Source organism: Prionailurus viverrinus, chromosome D1, assembly GCF_022837055.1.
Source record: "Prionailurus viverrinus isolate Anna chromosome D1, UM_Priviv_1.0, whole genome shotgun sequence".
In the NCBI taxonomy this organism is placed as follows: Eukaryota; Metazoa; Chordata; class Mammalia; order Carnivora; family Felidae; genus Prionailurus; species Prionailurus viverrinus.
The window spans coordinates 108279122-108299930 of NC_062570.1; the positions used below are offsets into that span (position 1 = coordinate 108279122).

At 61.2% G+C, this 20809-nt stretch overlaps 1 protein-coding gene across 2 annotated transcripts; it reads left to right on the forward strand.

Annotated features, from left to right (window-relative positions):
- The first annotated feature begins 710 nt into the window (after window positions 1-710).
- ATG2A (autophagy related 2A) lies at window positions 711-20516 on the forward strand. 2 transcript variants are annotated; one of them, XM_047879306.1, is made up of 41 exons: window positions 711-976; window positions 3142-3304; window positions 3399-3551; window positions 3710-3812; window positions 4231-4366; window positions 4516-4614; window positions 4904-5000; window positions 5089-5253; window positions 5357-5497; window positions 6043-6280; window positions 6364-6508; window positions 6605-6697; window positions 7154-7312; window positions 7414-7657; window positions 7986-8082; window positions 8212-8371; window positions 9031-9173; window positions 9258-9397; window positions 9503-9663; window positions 10098-10248; window positions 10342-10541; window positions 10645-10725; window positions 10960-11066; window positions 11156-11248; window positions 12525-12595; window positions 12810-12886; window positions 13403-13573; window positions 13724-13850; window positions 13939-14153; window positions 14691-14899; window positions 15175-15310; window positions 16546-16752; window positions 16948-17049; window positions 17134-17218; window positions 17308-17440; window positions 17527-17599; window positions 17793-17875; window positions 18134-18255; window positions 18403-18557; window positions 19607-19759; window positions 19840-20516. In XM_047879306.1, the coding sequence occupies exons 1-41, from the start codon at window positions 806-808 to the stop codon at window positions 20074-20076; spliced, it is 5796 nt and encodes a 1931-aa protein (XP_047735262.1). In that variant the 5' UTR covers window positions 711-805; the 3' UTR covers window positions 20077-20516. The 2 variants fall into 2 exon arrangements, with proteins under 2 accessions (XP_047735262.1, XP_047735263.1); XM_047879307.1 differs by having other exon boundaries at window positions 13403-13567.
- The last annotated feature ends 293 nt before the right edge of the window (window positions 20517-20809 follow it).

The window sequence follows — 20809 nt, forward strand, 5'->3', positions numbered from 1 at the left end:
GCTCAAGGGATTAAGTCCATCTGTTATTAATTTTAGGTTAGAGATAAGAAAAACTAATTTTTTTTCCCCCAGAGAGGAGCTGGAGGCTTGACCAAATGCGGAGAGAAGGGAGGGTCGGTAAATCTCCGGCCCAGCATTCCAGGTAAGGGGGGGGGGGGGGGGACTTCCTCGGTGATGGACTATAAATCGGTTTTCTTATCTGTAAAATGGTTTTCTTATCTTTCAAATCTCCACCTAAGAAGGTCATGAGGGTTGAATGAGATAAAAGATGGTGAAGCGTTTTGTAAAATGCAAATGCTTACTCACTTAATTGTTTCTATGACGCGCGCTGGGGCTCTCACACAGACTTTATTCCTCTGGGAAGCTTAAGTTTGATGGGACACTGTCCCTTTAAATCCTGCCTAACTACCTCAAGTACTTGGAAGAGTCGGCACATGCGCATTCCTCTGCGGGGCTGGTACCTCCTGCAACAGCCTTCCCAGAGCCCGTAGAAGGGAGGTTAAAGGTCCTCCCACCGAGAATTTTTACGCAAGCGTAAATCAGGATTAGGAGCCCTGTGTCGTGCGGAGAGCCCAGTCCCTTTTTCGTGCTCGAAGACTCCACCCCCCGCGGCCAATCAGCAAGCCTCGCCCTTTACAACGGCGAATGGCATTGAGCGTGGGGGGCGTGGCTGAGGGTCCGGGGGGCGCGGCCTGGCGCTGAGAGAAGCGGCGGGGAGAGCCGGGGGCTCTAGTGAACAGCGAAGCCCGACAGGCATCGCCGGCGGGTGGCGAGCGCAGGCGGCCCGGGCCCGACGGTCTCCGAGATGTCACGATGGCTGTGGCCATGGTCGAACTGTGTAAAAGAGCGGGTATGCCGCTACTTGCTGCACCACTACTTGGGTCACTTCTTCCAGGAGCACCTCAGCCTGGACCAGCTCAGCCTCGATTTGTACAAGGGCAGCGTTGCCCTGCGGGATATCCACTTGGAGATCTGGGTGAGGAACCAGGCCCGAGCTCGCGAAAGGGGGCGGGGGGCGCCGCAACGACCTAAGGATTCTGACTGAAGGGTGGGCTGGGGACCGGGCATACGGCGTGGAGAGGCCATGGGAGTCAGGCCCTTTCCAGGCGACTGATCGCTTCCAGGGCCAGAAGCTGGGTAGGACTGGGTCCCTGCCTCCACAGTAGGAGAAACTGAGGCTGGGGAGGGGGATGTCACTTGTCTGAAGAATGCCAGAATAAGCACATCGAGTTTGGGGCCTGAGTTGGGAAGCGTGGTTCTCAGGGGCTAAGGAGAAGGTGAGGAAGGAGCGGAGGAACTAGGGGGCTCTAATAGGACCGGGCCAGGGCAGTGAGAGAGTTGGGGCCTTGCAGCTGGTCAGGGAAAGCTGGTAGGGGTCCGGAGTCCTGCCGAGAGCACCTGTGGGAAAGGTGCTCTGACCTCCTGACCCTAAGATCCTGGGCCAAGTGGGTGGGGTTCCCGCCTCCGGACGTGGATGTCAACAACCGCGTCAGCGCCGGTGTTGATCAACACCTCGTGTGACTGGCGACTGCCGCCCCTGCCTACTTCCTGCTTTGGGGAGAGTGGGATGGACCCAGTAGCGTTTGGGGAGGGGCTTGGGAGTTAGCATCCGTCCCCACCTGCCAGAGAGTCCCTGAGGAAAAATGGAGAGGTTTGGCTTCAAGCCGGGAGGAGGCCAAGGGAGATGCTGGGGAGGCGGGAGGAAGAAGGTCTGGGTCAGAGGCCTGAGGCTGGGGGCGGTGAGAGGCGGTGACTCACAACTCAGCTGAACTGGGAAGTTGCAAAGAAGCCACCAATTAGAGGCATCAGCCCAGGGCTGGCACTGGGTCAGCCCTCCAGTCCAGAGCCGCAGGGGTGGGCATGGGTCAGGGGCTTCTCAGTTTTCTGGCTGGGCCGACAGAGTGCCTGGCCTAAATGCAATGTGGGGCAGGAAGAGCTGAGCTTTAGGGGTAGGCAGGCCTCCCTGGGCAAATGTAAGGTAAGGGGAAACTCCTGAGCCCAGAGCTGGGGACACTTCCCGATAGCTTCTTGCCTGTGAATCCTAGTGGAGGAGGCCTTTTCTGACCTCTGACTTCAGCCTCTTAGGCTGGCCTGAAAGAAATGGCCAAGACCTCTAGGCTGCCTCTTCCTACTTCCAGTCCCAGAAAACACTCCCACCCTGCCCAGCCCTGCCCTGCCCTCTTGGTGGAGATTGAAATGGCTCCTAGCTAGGATGCTTTCTGGGCTGGCCTCAGGAGTTGTCCCTTGGAAAGCAGGTGCTTTCCCCATAGCCAGCCCCTCCTCCAAGCTGCTCTGCCTGCCGCTCCTGCCTTGAAGACCCCAGAAGAAGCTGAGTGCCTGGGGATCCTGGGATGGGGTGAGGAGAGAGACTTCAGTCACAGTCCTCACCCCACACTGAGTGGTTAAACTAGGCCCTTCTCTCTAGGCTTCAGTTTCCCATCTATGGATCTCTGGGTAAGGAATTTCAACTTGACCTCTATGAGTCTTCTAGTTCTGCCATGTGTTTGTTTACTCACGGATCCAACAAGCGTTACTGGGATCCTCTCTGGGTGGTACCACACACTCCCTGGGGTCACGTGAAGCAGGCAGGTGAGTTCCTGCCTTCAAGAAGCTCCCAGACTGGCAACGGTGCTGTTTCCCCATTTGTAACCAGGGGTTCTCAGCCTCATACCTCAGAGAGGTACAGCTACACCAAATGTTTGAAGTTGGGCAGGGGTCCCCTCCGGCTCAGCTCGGCCCTCTGCCAGCCTCTCGTGTACACTCCCCTTGAACTCCACACTGATCCAGAGAGAACGTGGGTGCTGCTGCACTCCGCTGTGCCTTTGCACGTGCTGTTCCCGTGCCTGGAACATACCACCTTCCATCCCCTCTGCCTGGCTTCCTCCTTCTCATCCTTCAGCTCCCCCTCCTCTGGTTTAAAGGATGGACCACGTTTAAAGGATGGGCCAAGAGTAGGGATCAGCTAGAGCAATAGTAGAAGTTTGTAGGTAGCACAGGGGCAGTGGGTGGGGGGTAGGGAGGGGGCAGGGAGAGCCAGGGAGCTCTCGAAGGTCACAGCAGCCCACCAGGAGTGCTGCAGCCAGGGAGACCGCCACATTTGGAGGTTTCCCTGAGCCGGATCTGTCCCTTCCCTGCTCCCAGTCTGTGAACGAAGTGCTGGAGTCCATAGAATCACCCTTGGAGCTGGTGGAAGGCTTTGTGGGCTCTATCGAGGTGGCCGTGCCTTGGGCTGCGCTGCTCACCGACCACTGCACCGTGCGTGTGTCAGGACTCCAGCTCACTCTGCAGCCCCGCCGGGGCCCAGGTGAGGGTTGGGCAAGGCTAGGGGCAGGGGGCTGGGGAGCAAGTGGTAGGAGTAGGCCTGGGCACCTCTTCTGAGACCCTCTGCCTACTCACAGGGCCAGGGGCTGCTGACTCACAGAGCTGGGCCTCATGCATGACCACGAGCCTACAGCTGGCTCAGGAGTGCCTTCGGGATGGGCTGCCCGAGCCCTCTGAGCCACCACAGCCCCTGGAGGGACTGGAAATGTTTGCCCAGACCATTGAGACTGGTAAGTAGGCCTCCCATGGCCACCCTGCTCCCTGCCCCCCTGTAGCCCACAAAACAGGGGCCCTAGACAGTGGGATGGCCACTCTGCCGCCCCAGTGGGGAAACTCTGCCTGCTCCCTTGCGGCTCTACCTGGCCTGAGACCCCTTTCCGCCCCTCAGTGCTACGAAGGATCAAGGTGACCTTCCTGGACACTGTGGTGAGGGTGGAACACTCACCAGGTGATGGGGAGCATGGCGTGGCGGTGGAAGTCCACGTGCAGAGGTAGGGGCATGCCAAGCGGGGTGGTCTGGTGCGAAGAGGAGGGGGAGTGAGGGGCTGCCGCATGGCCTTGGCGGTGCCCCTGCCCCGAACCCCAGCCTGGGCTCCTGAGAGGTAGCAGGGCGAATTTTGGGTGGTCCTGGTGGTGGCTGTGGTGGTGGGAGGACCATATCGTGAGCCTGGAATGGGGCCCGACGGCCAGGGTGATACAGGCCCAGAGTGGCTGGGGCCCTAAGGAGCAGGTTAACACACCAGGGTCTGAGGAAGAAGGGCTGGCCATGGAGGTCCAGGATGGCCTGGCTCTGGTGGGGAAGCTCTGCTGTCCAGACTCTGACCCCAGACCCCTAGAACAAAGTGCTGTGTTCAGAGAGGGGCGCCAGCCTGAGGTGGCTGGGGCAAGGGCTCATCCTCCACTCCCCAGACTGGAGTACTGTGACGAGGCAGTGCGGGACCCAAGCCAGGCCCCCCCAGTGGACGTGCACCAGCCCCCTGCCTTCCTGCACAAGCTGTTGCAGCTGGCGGGGGTCCGCCTACACTTCGAGGAGCTCCCCCCACAGGTGGGCTGACTCTGATCCCCACAGTTTCTTTCTCCTTCTAATCCCTGTCTTCTCTCCCATCTGCCCCCACTGACCGTCCCCCCATTCCTTCTGACCATCTCTGACCTCGTATGTTCAACCCGTTCCCTCCTGTATCCTCTTGCCTCCAGGAGGAACCCCCAAAACCCCCCTTGCAGATTGGCAGCTGCTCAGGGTATATGGAGTTGACAATGAAATTGAAGCAGAATGAGGCCTTCCCAGGCCCCAAGGTGGGTCCCAAGCCCCTGTGGAGGATGGAATGTGCTCCATTTCAGAATACGCCTCAGCAGTGCAAAGCAGGGTCATTGAGTGGGGGAAGTTACTGCCTTCTTAGCAATTAGAGAAACAGGCTCAGTGGTCAAGTTGTGGCCGGGGTTCCAGAACTAGCTGGTGACAGCTTAGCCTGGCAACTGACATCCTACGTCCTCTGGGTGAGGGCAGGTGAGTGGTGGCTCTCAGAGGGCCTAGGTGGCAGATGTAGGCTCCATGGTTGTCTCCTCTGGCCCCTTCTGGCCCCAGCTGGAGGTGTCTGGACAGCTGGGCTCCCTGCACCTGCTCCTGACCCCTCGGCAGCTCCAGCGGCTTCAAGAACTGTTCAGTGCCATGAGCCTTGCAGGTGAGGCCTCTGGGCGCTCCAGGGGAATGGATGCCTGGGGAGGGGCCAGCCAGGCCAGGCTGACAGAAACAACTGTCCTCCTCCTTAGACCCCGAGGGCCTGGTGGACAAGCTGAACAAGAGCCGCCCGCTAGGTGCCGAAGACCTGTGGCTGATTGAGCAGGACCTGAATGAGCAGCTTCGGGCAGGGGCTGTGGCTGAACCCCTCAGCCCAGAACCCCTTGCCAGCCCTCTTGTCAACCTGGACAACACTGGTGGGTGTGGGGTCACACTTGGCATTTGTCTGGGCAGTGAGCATGGGTGCAGGAATAGGGACCAAGTATGGCTTTCCCTAACCTCCCCTGTCCTGGCCCACAGACCTCTTCTTCTCCATGGCGGGCCTCACAAGCAGTGTGGCCTCAGCCCTCTCCGAGCTCTCCCTCTCCGATGTAGACCTAGGATCTTCTGTGCACAGCGACATGGCCCCCCGCCGGCTGTCTGCTCATGCCCACCCAACTGGTGAGTGCTCCTGGGGCAAGAACAGCTGGAAGAGGCCTCAGTGCTCCTGTGATGTCACGTGGGTGCAGGAGGCCTCCACTGATGCTTAGCCGTCCGCGTGGGTGACTTGGTTCCCTGGGGATGGTCGGGAGGCTGGTGACACAATAGATAGAGGGCTAGGTGTCAGAGTCAGTGATCTTGGGCAAAGCATTTAAATTCTTGGAGACTCCGTTTCCCCTTCCATAGAAAGGGTGTAATAAGATCTAACCTTGCCGAGCTATACGTATTGACCGGTGTTTGTCGAGAGATCATGTGTGTCAGGCGCTGGACTGAGTGCCTTGCCACCTCTAGTCCTTCCAGCTCCTTGAGAGGGTTGAATTGAGCTTGGGCTCAGTTTCTGGCATGATGAGGCTCTGTGTCGCCCCTGCCCGGCCAGGCCCCATGCCAGAGTCATAGTCCATCTGGGCCAGGGCTTCTCCCAGCCCCTGGCCCAGCATCTGACCATCACTTTACCTGGGGTGCCCGTGAGCTCTGGGAAGTCCCTGGTAAAACCTCTCTCCTCTCAGGCAAGACGGCCCCCACACCCCTCCCGGACACCCTGCGCCCTGACTCGCTGCTAAAGATGACCCTGGGGGGCATGACCCTGACCTTGCTTCAGACATCTGCCCCATCTTCTGGACCACCTGACCTCAATACCCACTTTTTTTCGGAGTTTGATGCCACCAAGGATGGGCCCTTCGGCTCCCGTGACTTCCACCATCTCCGACCGCGCTTCCAGAGGGCCTGTCCCTGTAGCCACGTCCGGTACAAGCCTGAGGCAGGGGCCCAAGGAGAGACTCCCCGAGCCCCCCGAGCCCAACCTCTGATGCCCAGCTTCTTCCTCGCAGGCTAACGGGTACAGCTGTGCAGCTGTCCTGGGAGCTGCGGACAGGCAGGGGCCGGCGGACTACCAGCACACAGGTGCACTTTGGGCAGCTCGAGGTGCTGGAGTGTCTGTGGCCCAGGGGCGCTTTCGAGCCTGAGTACACGGAGGTGAGGGCCGAGAGCGAGTGAGGATGTGGGAGGGCCCGCAGGTTCAGGTGGATCTGGAGGCCCCGCCTGACTCTTGCCTCCTGTGTCCCATTCCAGATCCTGAGCTTCCCCGGCAGCCTGGGTTCCCAGGCCTCAGCTCGGCCCTGTGCCCACCTGCGTCATACGCAGACTCTACGCCGTGTGTCCAAGGTAACCCCCCCAACCCGTGCCTAAGGGCCCTTGGCTGTTTCCGTGGTACCTTGACCCCACCCCATCCCCTGGCCTCCCCTGGTGGCTGCCTGCTCCCACCCTCCAGCCCCCTTGCCTGTGCTCCAGCTAGAGCACACCTCCCCATCTGGGAGCCCTTGAAGACGACGTCTGGGCCCTACACATGTATCCTTTGGCCTGGTTGCCCCTTCCCTGGCTCATCTTGGCAACCCCTGCCCGTTTTGAATATTGGATGGCTTATATTAAACAAACATGGTCCTCTTTGTCAGGCAATGTGGTGAGGGTCTCCCTCTCCCTTCCTAGCTTTGTCCCCTGTGCAAGCTTTTCTCCACACCAGCCAGGCGGCCTCTGCGTTTTGTTTTTGCTCAAGGGGGTCCCTTCCCATCCTGCCCTCACCTACCCCACAGCCCTCGCTGACCTGAACACCTTCACCCTCAGAGCCGACTCCGGCGCCCAGCCGCCTGCCATTGCCACTCAGAACTGGCCCTGGACCTAGCTGACTTCCAGGCAGATGTGGAGCTGGGGGCCCTGGACCGGCTTGCTGCCCTGCTGCGCCTGGCCACCATACCCCCTCCCGAACCACCTGCTGGCCTCCTGGTAAGATACCCAGCTGGGGCAGGGGGCTGGCACGGACCCTCTAGCTCACAGCCATAGTGCTGGGGCCTCTGGCAGCTCTGATCACCCCCCTCGTCCCGCAGACGGAACCCCCACCAGCTGCCGAGCAGCAGACAGTGGTGCGGTTGTCAGCACCCCAGGCCACGCTGCGGCTGCGCTTCCCCATTGCTGACCTGCGGCCCGAGCGGGACCCCTGGGCAGGCCGAGCTGTGCGGGCTGAGCAGCTGCGGCTGGAGCTGAGTGAGCCCCAGTTCCGGTCAGAGTTGAGCAGTGGTCCTGGTCCGCCCGTCCCCACCCGCCTGGAACTTACCTGCTCCGACCTTCATGGTGAGAGCCCCCAGAGGACAATACCCAGTGCAGGGCCTCAGGCCTCTGGGAGAGGGGGGCCCAGGGCTATGGAAGGGACTGAGACACAGTTGGGACGGACTGGGGCCCAAGGTCTCACCAGCTCTGTGAGATGCCAGCATTACCTGTCTTCAGGCTCCTCTGAGAGTGTGCAGAGTGGACCCTTCATCACTGGACTGCTGCCGGCCATGGGCGTGAGGGAGGGCGCAGGCACCACGATGGAGGCTCCGGGCCCCCACTAACCCCACCTGACATTGGGGAAGAAATGGGGAAAGGCAGCAATGACAACCCCTCCTCTTCATCCTCGCAGGCACCTACGAAGACGGAGAGAAGCCACCCATCCCCTGCCTGCGGGTCTCCAAAGCCCTGGATCCCAAGAGCCCTGGGCACAAATACTTCCTGCCCCAGTAAGTGGGGGCTCAAAGGGCAGACAGGAGAGGAGTGCTTTGCTCCTGAGGGCAGCAGGAAGCTGGAGGGGGCGGGGACCAGGGGCTGAGGGAGACTTGCAGCCCGGTGACAGGCCTGTGCCCTGGCAGGGTGGTGGTGACCCTGAACCCCCAGCTCAGCAGTGCACAGTGGGAGGTGACCCCCGAGAAGGGAGAGGAGCTGGAGCTGTCGGCTGAGAGTCCATGTGAGCTGCGGGAACCTGAGCCCTCGCCGTTTTCCTCCAAGAGGACCATGTACGAGACAGAGGAGGTGAGGCCCCAAACCCAAGGGAGCCACTTGGTGGCTGTGGGCCGGGAGGACAGGATCACTTAGGGCACCAGGTGACGTGACCCAGCACCGGCAAGAGTGGCATCGCTTCCATCGTCTTTGATCAGTGGGGAGTCCGAAGCACCCCAGCTCATGGGGCCTAAGGGTGGGGACACTGGTGGGGGCAGGTCCTTCGCTGGGGAGATCAGGACCTTGTCTCTCGGCAGGGACCTCGGGATCCTTTTCTCTGAAGGTGATGAGATTTGAGTGAGAGACAGTTAAGGGCCTAGTCTCTGGGTTTGATAAAGTGGGTTTGAATCCAGGCTCTGCCACTCTAGCTTTGTCATCTTAGAACTGGTCTAATCTCTTAGAGACTTATACTCAGATGAGTTTCCTTATCTTGAAAGTGGGTGCAATGACCTGTGTCGTAGGCCTATCATGAGGATAAAGGAGTTAACATACATGAGGCCCTCCAAGCAGATTTGGCATGCTGCCAGCGCTTCTCCCGAGATGGCTGTCCTACCTCCCAGCAGAGAAGGGCTCCCATCAGTGCATGAGAATGAATGAATGATAGGAAGTCGGCGTGCAGACCAGAGTCTGATTCCCGAGCCAGCGGCAGACCCTGACATCTCTCAGATGCCTTTCCCCACTCCCCTGACTAGATGGTGATTCCCGGAGACCCCGAGGAGATGAAAACCTTCCAGAGCCGGGCCCTGGCACTATCACGCTGCAGCCTTGAAGTGGTCCTGCCCAGTGCCCATATCTTCCTGCCCAGCAAGGAGGCCTATGAGAGCCTCTATAACAGGTGGTGACTCAGGCGAGTAGGGGGAGTATGGGGAGGGGCCGGGCTGGGCCACCCTCACTGCTGCTGTCCGTCCACTTGTCTCAGGATCAACAACGACCTACTCATGTGGGAGCCTGCGGACCTGCTTCCCACCCCTGACCCCACTGCTCATCCCCCTGGCTTCCCCGGCCCCTCAGGCTGCTGGCACGCCAACTTCAAGATGTGCAAATCGGCCTTCAAGCTGGGTAGGAGGGATGCCCTGGCACGGATCCCAAGGTCCCCAGAGCTGGGTAGGGCTGGGGCAGCCCTCCCAGGTCTCCTTCCCACTTGGCTCTTTGATTTCACCCCAGACTCTGACTCGGATGAGGAGGATGCCCACTTCTTCTCAGTAGGGGCATCAGGTGCCCCCCAGCCCCCTGCCCCTGAGTCCCCAGGTCCTCGCTCCCAGAGTACCTTCTCTACACTGGTGACGGTGCTGAAAGGTCGGATCACAGCCCTTTGTGAGACCAAGGTGAGGGCAGCCCTGGGGAGGTGACCCCCCCTGACTCCAGAGCTCCCCACCCACCACTGGCAGGAGAGCAAGACCTGTCTGAGCAGTTGGGGAATCTGGGGGAAAAAGCCCCCAGTGGGGCCGAGAGTGGCCCATCCAGCTAGCAGCACCCACCCATGACCCACCTATCCCATCACACCCCATTAGCGCCGGTTGTATGCAAGGTGCCACGTTAGGGGTCCAGATGGGTGCTGTCTCGTGCTGGATGGCGGGGAGGGCAGGGATGACTCCCCTTCTGGCAAAACAGGCAAGTGTTGCTCCAGACCTTTAGCAGAATCTGGGTAGAGCTGGGGCTGGTCCTAGGCGGGCTGGGGCTCCAGGGCCCCCCTCCCCTGCCAAGGGCCTAGGGGCTACTGAGTGCCCTGGTGGGGCCAAGCCACGTGCTTTGTCTGCAGGATGAGGTTGGGAGGAGGCTAGAGACCTCACACGGGGAACTGGTGTTGGATGTGGAGCAAGGCACCATCTTCAGTGTCTCCCAGTACCGAGGCCAGCCAGGACTCGGCTACTTCTGCCTGGAAGCCAAGAAGGCGAAGCTCTATCACCGAGGTATGAGGGGAGGGGGCTTTCAGGAGGGACTGGGCCCCGGGTGGAGGGGACGGCCAGCCAGCTTGGCAGGGGGCTCACCGGGTGCCTCCCCAGCGGCTGTGGCTGACCGCCTGCTGCCCAGTCGCCTGGAGCCGCCCAGCTTTGCTCCTCCGGCCCAGCTGGCCCCAGCCATCTACCCGTCAGAGGAAGGCGTGACCGAGCGGGGAGCCTCGGGCCACACGGGCCAGGGCCGGGGCCCCCACATGCTGTCCACTGCTGTGCGCATCCACCTGGACCCCCACAAGAACGTCAAGGTACAATAGTGCCCGCTCCCGGTCCACCCGCTTGGCTGGGACCACTGCCTCTCTGGTGCCTGGCGGGCTGGGCCCCACCATGCTGACTGTGCCCCACCTCCAGGAGTTCCTGGTAACACTGAGGCTCCACAGAGCCACCCTGCGCCACTTCATGGCCTTACCGGAGCAGAGTTGGCACTCCCAGGTGAGTGAGAGTGGTACAGGCAGGCAGGTCTCTGGACCAGCGGGGAGGCCAGTGTGAGGGGTCTGGGCTGGGCCAGAGCTGACTTCCAGGCGAAGCCCCTGGGCAAGGGGTATGGTGGCAGCTGACAGGTGACGGGCAGCAGGTGGGGAGCCGTGCTGGGGTGGTGGGGGTGGGGGTTGCTTAGAGGAAGGAAGAGGCCCCTTGTCCTCACAACTCCTGTCCTGGTCCCCAAAGCTGTTGGAGTTCTTAGATGTGCTTGATGACCCAGTGCTGGGTTACCTGCCCCCAACGGTCATTACTGTCCTACACACTCACCTGTTCTCCTGCGCCGTGGACTACAGGTACCCAGGCTGGGTGGGCCAAGAGCCAGGGGCGGGGGCGCAGGCTCTCATGTGTCAGGAGCCTACTCTAGCCCACGTGTGACCCCCAGGCCCCTCTACCTCCCTGTGCGCGTCCTTGTCACCGCTGAGACCTTCACGCTCTCCAGCAACATCATCATGGACACCTCCACCTTCCTACTCAGGTATGTGCCACCCCCACCCAGCTCACTTTCCATCCCACTCCAAACTGGGCTGCAGCTGCTACTCCCCTGGGTCCTGCCTTTCTGCTGTGTGTCCTCGGGCCGGTCTTTGAGCCTTTCTGTACATTAGGGTGATGATCCCTCCCTCGGGAATGAGAATTGGTTCCGCCTTCCCGAAGGACAATTGAACCTCTGAATCAGAGCCTTAAAAGCATTTGTGCTCTCTAACTTGACAGTCTCACTTAGGTGGTTGTCCTAAGGATCTATAAGAAAAACAGGTGGAATGTGATGTCTCTGGAGTATAGCTCAAAACAGTTCAGGGGCACCTGGGTGGCTTAGTCGGTGAAGCATCCTACTCTTGATATCAGCTCAGGTATCGATCTCAGGGTTGTGAGTTCAAGCCTTGCATTAGGCTCCATGCTGGGTGTGAAGCCTACTTCACAATAAAGAAATAAAACAGTTGAAACCTAGAAATAATCTAAATACCCCCAGATTATAACCTGAGTCAGTAAACATGGGTTAGCCAGCTATTAAGTCAAAGAATGACCTTGAAAAATATGGAAAATCCCTTAATGCAGCATGGACTGAAAAAACCTACGTCAAGGCTTATGAGGGGTTATGTGTGTCCGTGTCTGTGGCTTCACAGAAAGGATGAAAGAAATGTATAGGCGCTTTTCTCAGAATTTGGGATCAGGGAATGTGAATAGAGATCATTTCTTTTTTCTTTCCACGTTTTGAGATGTCTCAAAGGAGGTTGTGCTATGTTGCCATTAAAATAACTTATTTTGGGGCACCTGGGTGGCTCAGTTGGTTAAGCATCTGACTCTTGATCTCAGCTCAGGTCTTCATCTCAGGGTCAGGAATTCAAGTCCTGCATCAGGCTCCACACTGGGTATGGAGCCTACGCAAATAAGAATAAAATAAGAACATATTTTGAAAGAACAATGAATGTCGGGGGGGGGGGGACGCAGGACACGTCCCTCCTGGGGCCACTGTGAGGTGAGGGGGAGGTGCAGGAAGTACTTGGAGAGCCCTAAGTGCCATGTGACCTAAGCAAGCTTGTGTTATTTCGGGCCTTCGGCTCAGGAGACAGGCCCAGTCTCCCCATGGTACAGACAAGAACACTGAGGCCGAAGAGGACCCAGCGCTGGCTTCTTGTGGGCTTGGGACCCCCTGTGGGTGCCCCCTTGCCCATCTCTAGGAGCCCCACCCCTGTGGCTCCCATGGAGCTGCAGTCTGCAGCGGCTCCTGGGCCCTTCTCAGCCCTGTTCCCCACCAGGTTCATCCTCGATGACTCGGCCTTATACCTGTCCGACAAGTGTGAGGTGGAGACCCCGGATCTGCAGCGAGGTGGGCAGGGCCTGGACGGGGCTCCCTCCCCACTGAGGGACCCCAGCCCCCGGCCACACCCAGAGCAGCCAGATGTCCTCACCTCGCTGCTAGCTGGGCCCTTAGCATGCACGCCAGGGCTGCACTCGGATGAGCCCCACGTTCTCCCCTGTGGGGGTGGGCCAGGAGCTGGGTGTGAAGAAGCAACTGGAACTTCTCTTACTTTCTGCTTCAGATTACGTCTGTGTCTTGGATGTCGACCTCTTGGAGCTTGTGATTAAAACCTGGAAGGGGAGCACCGAGGGCAAACTGGTGAGTGTTGCCCGGGGTGGCCCGGAGCCAGAGCAGTCGCAAAGGCCGATCACCGTTTCCCTTGTGGCCGTCTCTTCCCTTCTGCTACCTGGGCCTGGGCTGGGGTTATGGTCACTGCCTGCCCTTCGGTGCCGGGCTCTGTTTATTGGCCCTCCCAGAAAGGGCCAGGCCCACCGTGCATGTCTCAAATTGGGAACCCCACCACCAGAAGGCAGCTGTAGCCAGAGCAAAAAAAGGGCTTTGAGAGTCAGACGGCGTTTGTGGGGCCCCATTCCCTCATCTGTAAAATGGAGATAATTGGCCCCACCTCCCCGGCTTGAGGCGAGGGATTGAGGACGGACACGGGAACGTTGGCAAGCCGGGAGCACCCCTGCTGCCTTGGGTGGCCCCGAGCGAAGCCCCTTTTAGTCTCAGGCTCAGTTTGCTCAGTGGGGTTGCCGGGCAGCAGGCTGTATGGAGGGATGGACCCTGGGCAGGTGGGGTGTGGAGCCTGGGCTGACGGCGCCCCGCCCCCAGAGCCAGCCGCTGTTCGAACTGCGCTGCTCCAACAACGTGGTGCACGTGCACAGCTGCGCGGACTCCTGCGCCCTGCTGGTGAACCTGCTCCAGTACGTAATGAATGAGGGCGACCTACACCCCCCTCCCCGGCCCCCCAGCCCCACGGAGATCGCCGGCCAGAAGGTACAGGTGAGGCCTGGCCCTGCAGGCCACTAGAACTCTGCCAGGCCCCTGCCCCTGCCCCTGCCGTGGCCCCCTCGGGGTGGGGTGCTGGCTTCGGAGGAGCAGGCGTACCTCCTTCCTGTCATTCATTCATCCCTCCTCCCCTGCCTGGCCCAGCTCTCCGAGAGCCCTGCCTCCCTGCCCTCCTGCCCCCCAGTGGAGACAGCCCTGATCAACCAGCGGGACCTGGCCGACGCCCTCTTGGACACCGAGCGCAGCCTGCGGGAGCTGACCCAGCCTTCAGGTGGGATGGGAGTGCTTTGGGGCCGGGGGACGCAATCAGGCGCCCAAATCAGGCATCGCACCCCCCAAACTGGACTCTCTCTCCACAGGTGGCCCCCTCCCTCAGGCCTCACCCGTGTCAGTCTACCTGTTCCCCGGGGAGCGGAGTGGGGCCCAGCCCCACTCGCCCCCTGTTGTGACCCCTACTGGCAGCTTGGGGTCCTGCTCAGAGGCCAAAGAAGATGCAAAGGAAGAGGAGGGAGATGGAGACACTCTGGACAGTGACGAGTTCTGCATCCTTGACGCTCCTGGTCTGGGCATCCCGGTGTGTTGGTGGGGAAGGCTGGGCAGGGCCAGGAACTGGTGGGAGAGAGTGGCTCCCTTCAGCGTGCTTGTAGAGCTCCCGGGGAGGCTGGGTCTGTGGCAGGGCTGGGGGCGGTGGGGTGGTGGTGGTCTCTGGCTCTGGGCTCTGAAGGATTTTTCCCGAGGAAGAAAGAATGGCATCCAGGACAGAGGGATGGGACATAGGACATCAAGAAGAGGGAGGGCGATTAGCAAGAAGGGGGTGGAAAACCATTTGGCTGCAAAGGTACGGATCTGCTGGCCCCCAGGAGCCAATGTGAATGTCATGTGTAAGCAAGACCCAGGGCCCAGAGAGACAGGCCTGGCATGAACAAGGGGCACTTAGCCCCCACCCGGGAAAGAGCACTCTGACACAGCTTCTGGGGATGGTGGCCCAGGGGAGTCATCTTTTGTCCAAAACAGGGAGGGAAATGTGAGGATGGGGACGAAATCGCGAGAGGGTGGTCTGGACTAAGGAAAGCATCTGTGCACACGTGTTCACTTGGCCTTCTCCCTGTAGCCCCGAGATGGGGAGCCCGTGGTGACACAGCTGCATCCGGGCCCCATCATCGTGCAGGACGGGTACTTCTCACGGCCGCTGGGCAGCACAGACCTGCTCCGGGCACCTGCCCACTTCCCTGTGCCCAGCAGCCGTGTGGTGCTACGTGAGGTCTCCCTCGTCTGGCACCTCTATGGAGGCCGAGACTTTGGCCCCCACCCTGGCCACAGGTGAGAAGGATGGGTGTAGGTGGCAGCTATGGCCATGGGGCCCACCCACTTAGGAGATGGGGCCCGGGCTGGGGTTCAGCTCTGACCTTCAGCCACTGATAACCTTGAGCAGGATCCTTGCCTCGGTGGCCTCCGTTCTTCCTTCCTTGCCCTGCACCCACCTCCCAGGGCTGAGCTGGAGAGTGTCTCCCGTCCCTGGCTGAAGGGCCCATTCAGGGGAAGGGGCAAGGGAAGGGGTTCCCCTGAGTCCATTTGTCCCCTCTCCGTCTTTCCAGGGCAAGAGGCGGCTTCATGAGCTCCAGGGGCTCCCCTTCTCGCTGCTCTGGCCCCAACCGGCCCCAGAACTCTTGGCGGACGCAGGGGGGCAGTGGGAGGCAGCACCATGTCCTCATGGAGATCCAGCTCAGCAAGGTGAGCTGGGGGCAGAGTGCAGAAAGCCGCCGGGGTGGGGGACAGGGCAGGCTATCCCGTCCCTGCCCCTCAGCCAGCCCTTCGTGGCAACTTACCTCAGGGTCCCCCGTCACGCACCGAGTCACAGAGCGGCTGCCGTGCTGCACACTACGTGCCGTTCTAGATGTTGGGTGTCGCGACAGGCAAAGCAGACAGCACCCCTCCCTTCCTGTCACTTGTGTGGTAGTGAACGGAGCCACGGATCTGTATGGTGTGGAACGTGGTGAACGTTTGGGGAAGGTGAACCAGGGAGGGGCACGGGGAGCGCTGGGGATGGGGGCCAGCCATGTTCTCGAGAAGGTGCAGTTTGCGCGAAGCCCTGAAGAAGGGAGCAGGAAGAGGTTTTCAGGCAGAGAGCACGGCACGAAGGCTGCCAGCCAGGAGCCTCCCTGGTGTGTCCAGAGCGGCAAGGAGGCCAGCAGGCTGCGGCCGGGCAGGGAGGAGGGCGGTGGAGGCCGTGCGTCCAGCTGGCAACCAGGCTCGCAGGCCCCACAGACCATGGGACGGCTTGGGTGTTTACTAGAGTAAGGCGCCCTCAGCAGGACACAATGGCTGCACGGGGTGGCCGCTGTAGAGCCCATGATGATGGTCAGATTCTGGAGAAATTTTGCTGGGGAAGAACAAGTTGGGTGGGTGGCCAGGCTAACCTGAGAGATTGTGCAGGTAGAGGTGCCGCCCATTGAGTGAGCACACGGGGCTGTCGCGGGGCTGGCACATCGGGAGCAAGGGTGGAGGGCAGGCTTTGGAGGGCGAGGCCAGGGCGCAAGGTGAGCAGGCGTGTGCTTTATGAAGAGCCCTGTCGTGTGGAGAAGGGGGTGGGGGCACCACCAGGAGGGGCTGTCCAGGGGAGAGGGGACAGCAGTTCCAAGATGAGCTGGAGGCGGTGGACAGGACACAAGTGCGGAGGGACTGGAGAGATGTTCTAAGGAAGCAAGCCTGATGGCCTTGGTGACGGAGAGGTGGGGGCGCAGTGTGGGGACTTGGTGACAGACAGGTGACACTTAGGCGACAGGAAGGGAACGGGAGCAAGTACATTCAGGGGAGGAGTTCAGTATGTTAAGAGGAGTTTGAAATGCCTGTGGGACAGCGACAGGGAGGCAGCGAGGTGGGGGGCTGAGGGGGGTGCTGGGGGCAAGAAGGGTGGCTGAGAGACAGGGGCCCTGCCTGCGTGGCTCAGGCCTCCACCCACCCCTCAGGTAAGCTTCCAGCACGAGGTGTACCCAGCGGAGCCGGCCCCCGGCCCCGCGGCCCCCGGCCAGGAGCTAGAGGAGCGGCCACTGTCCCGCCAGGTGTTCATTGTTCAGGAGCTTGAGGTCCGAGACCGGCTCGCCTCCTCCCAGATCAACAAGTTCCTGTACCTGCACACGAGTGAGCGGATGCCACGTCGCGCCCACTCCAACATGGTACAGGCCACCCCCGCCGTCCACGCTGGGCAGAGCTGTGTGCGCACGCCCGCGCCGGCCTGTTTGGGAGAATGCTGGGGCTCGGGCGGGCTCAGCTGCGGCGACAGCATGCGCCGATGCGAGGCCAGCTGGGCACGGGGTGGGGGCAGGGACCTGAGGCCCCACGGGCACCCAGAGCTTGCCCTCTGCCCCCAGCTCACCATCAAAGCGCTGCACGTGGCCCCCACGACCAACCTGGGTGGGCCCGAGTGCTGTCTCCGTGTCTCGCTGATGCCCCTGCGGCTCAACGTGGACCAGGTGAGGAGGTCAGATGGGGGTAGAGCTGGAGGTGAGCCCCGCTGCCTCCGGGCCTGGGCGCCTGACCTGCACCTTCCCCTGCAGGATGCCCTGCTCTTCCTCAAGGACTTCTTCACCAGCCTGGCGGCTGGCATCAATCCTATGGTTTCGGTGGAGACGTCCACTGAGGGTGAGAGGCTAAGCTGGGAGGGGAGGGTCCGGGCCTCCCACCTCCCGGCCATCCCCAGGCCCATCCCCAATCTGTGCCCCCCACCCTAGCTCACCCTGAGACCCGAGTCCAGCCCAGCAGCCTCCAGGAAGGCCAGGCTGAGGACACAGAGACGCCTGGCTCCCGGGAGACCACAGGCAGTGGACACCGCTCCTCTGCCGAGCAGCAGCCTATCTACTTCAGGTGGGGCTGCAGGCTGGGGGGTCCCAGCCCAGGCCGCAGAGGGCCGGGTCAGTGACCAAAGGCCCCTCTCCCCGTTCCCCACCCAGGGAGTTCCGCTTCACGTCCGAGGTGCCTATCTGGTTAGATTACCATGGCAAGCACGTCACCATGGACCAGGTGGTAAGTGGGGCTGTCAGGCAGGCTGGCTGTGTGGGCCCATCCCTCTCGTCCCCGTTCTGCCCAGGTGTGGCCTCGGGGGCCAGGGCTTGCATCCAGGTGACATCAGCTGCTGAGTCGGCCTTCAGAGGCTGTCGTGGGCTGGGCAGGCCCCTGTGCTCAATCGCGTAAACCCCAATCCCTTCTCCGTCCCCAGGGCACTTTCGCTGGCCTCCTCATTGGCCTGGCCCAGCTCAACTGCTCTGAGCTGAAGCTGAAGCGGCTTTGTTGCCGACACGGGTGAGCCCTCCTTGCCCTGCAGCACCGCTAGCCTCTCTCCAAGGTCCTCTAGCTTCCCTCTGCTCTGTTTCTGACTGGTTGTGTGGCCTTGGCCAACTCATCACCCCTCTGGGCCTTCAGTTTCACTCTGTATAATGGGGACCATCATCCTCCACAATCCTCCGGGGGGTGCTATGGAGAGCATTGGGGTACCTCAGTTCCTGGTCCCATGACCCCTCAATGTGTGGCTCTACCTCTCCTCTCCTCTCCCCTTCCCAGGCTCCTGGGTGTGGACAAGGTGCTAGGCTATGCTCTCAACGAGTGGCTGCAGGACATCCGCAAGAACCAGCTTCCTGGCCTGCTGGGGGGCGTAGGCCCCATGCACTCAGTTGTCCAGCTCTGTGAGTGGCTGACTATCGGGGCTCTGGAAACTGCTCTTACTCTTGGGCAGCCTAGAAGCTGCCTCAGGGATAGGTAGAGGAGGTCTGAAGTCAGGGCTTGTGTGGGCAGCGCAGCCCTGAGCTTCTCTGACAACCCTGTCCCTGCAGTCCAAGGGTTCCGGGACCTGCTCTGGCTGCCCATCGAGCAGTACAGAAAGGATGGGCGCCTCATGCGGGGGCTGCAGCGGGGGGCTGCCTCTTTTGGCTCCTCCACGGCTTCCGCCGCCCTGGAACTCAGCAACCGGCTGGTGCAGGCTATCCAGGTGAGTGGGCACATGGTTCCAGGCCAAGTAGGGCAGGGAGGGTGCTCCACAGCACCTGACCCATCCCCAGATTTCTACTGAGGATAGTCTTGGGTGTGTGGTCTCATGAGACACAGTCATGGATGAGAGAGGCCCAGTGACCAACTTGGGGCCCACACAACTCCCATGCTGGAGGGTGAGTGCCCTCCAGGCTCTACAGCCCACTGGTGTCTGTTCGTGGCCACCTCTTGAACAGGAGGGCAGGGGGTGTGACTCTGTTTACAGACGGAAAATCTGAGGCCCAGACCGGCCCTCACTCATTCAGGCCCTGCATTTTGCTAGGCCCAGACAGATCCCAGGGACACCAGGGCATTGTCCTGTGAGCAGCTGTAGGTCAGTGCCGTGAACTCTGGTAGAGGGACTAGGACGGACACGCCCTTGTGGGGGAGCTCAGTGCTTTCTGGGATCTGCAAGCCCAGCCCCCTGCAGGCAGGGGGCAAGATCTCTAGTGAGGAGGCTGGAAGGAAGGATTAGCAGGTCCCAGAGAGGCCCCAGAGGCACAGGTGAAGAGACTGGGTGAGAAGTGAGGGGGCAAAAGGAACAGAGGAGCCAGCTTCGGAAGGTAGAGGGGACTCGGTGGGGGTGAGCAGGGGGGGAAGCCAGTGTTCTGCCAGAGCTGCCTCTGCAGCGGACAGGGCAGGGCAAGGTGCAGGGTAGGGGAGACGGTGCACTCAGTCTCAAGAAAGCTGCCTGTGTGGCACCTCACAAATGGGGCAAGGGCACACAGATGTGGTCCACACGAGGAGGGCTTGGGGTCCAGAGGACGTTGGGCGAATCCCCTCAGGAGGCATGTGCCCACCTGAAGCCCCTTGACTTGAGTCATGGAAGCATCAGCAGGGCCCCAGGAGCAGCACCATAAAGCACAGCTATGGAGGGAGACAAGAGTGCGGCGGCTCCCTGGGCTGGCCAAGGGTCTGGCACGGTCCTCTGGGGCTGGCTCGGGGGCCTCGGGGCTGGACGTGTGTGCCCCGGCCAGGTGTCCTCATCCGGTGCCCTCCGTGTTCCTCTAGGCCACAGCTGAGACGGTGTATGACATCCTGTCCCCTGCGGCACCCATCCCCCGCTCCCTGCAGGACAAGCGCTCCGTCAGGAGGCTACGAAAGGGCCACCAGCCCGCCGACCTCCGGGAGGGTGTGGCCAAGGCCTATGACACAGTTCGAGAGGTGATGAGGCCCCGTCCCCCCTCCCAGCCCCACAGCCACCTCCCCACCCAAACCCCTGCGCTGACCTCCCACTTCCACAGGGCATCCTGGACACGGCTCAGACCATCTGTGATGTGGCATCCCGGGGCCACGAGCAGAAGGGGCTGACGGGCGCCGTGGGGGGCGTGATCCGCCAGCTGCCCCCAACTGTGGTGAAGCCCCTCATTCTAGCCACGGAAGCCACGTCCAGCCTGCTCGGGGGGATGCGAAACCAGATCCTTCCCGACGCACATAAGGACCACGCTCTCAAGTGGCGTTCGGATGAAGGCCAGGACTGAGCGCCAGGCGCCCTGGACCCAGGGGCACTGCTGCCCACCTCGCACAGCCAGCCCCAGTGGCATCTTGGTCCCTGCGCCTCCCCAGATCTTCGGCCCACAGCTGGGCGGGCCTTCGGGGGAAGGGCCTGGAAGGACCCTGCCTGGCCCACCCTGCCAATCGCTGTGAGAATGAGGCCTCCCTGCCTGGGGCCTCGGCCCTGTCTCTGCACTTTTCCTCTGGGGAGAAAGGACGCTGCCTCCGCTACTACCTGGGCCCACACTGCCGCCTTGTCCCAGAATAGGAGGCATTTGGACCCTCAGACCCCAGCCCCACTCAGCCAAGTATCTTTCTATGTCTGGGGGGAGGTGGGGAACAGACCCTGTGTGGTTCAATGTATTTTTAAGCTCCTTGAGCGCGTGGGTCAGTGTCTGCATGAAGTGGAATAAACTGCCCACCGCCAGCCCCCTTGTCCCGTGTACCTGCGCTGCCCCAGCCTCAGCCTTGACCTTGGCTCTCACTCAGATCCCCACCTCTGTACCCAGCACCTCCCATGTCACCACCAGGGGTCACCACACCTGCCCAGCAGGTTCAAACTGGCCCCCAGCTTCCTGCCCACCCCTGCACCCCTTCCCCTGCCTGCCCTGCCTCCGCCCTGGGCTCCTCGCCACTCGGCCCCACTTCTGCTGTGGCAGGAGCGGAGGGGGCAGGAGGAGGGCTTGGAGCCCGCCTCACCCGACCGTGTTTCTTGGCTCT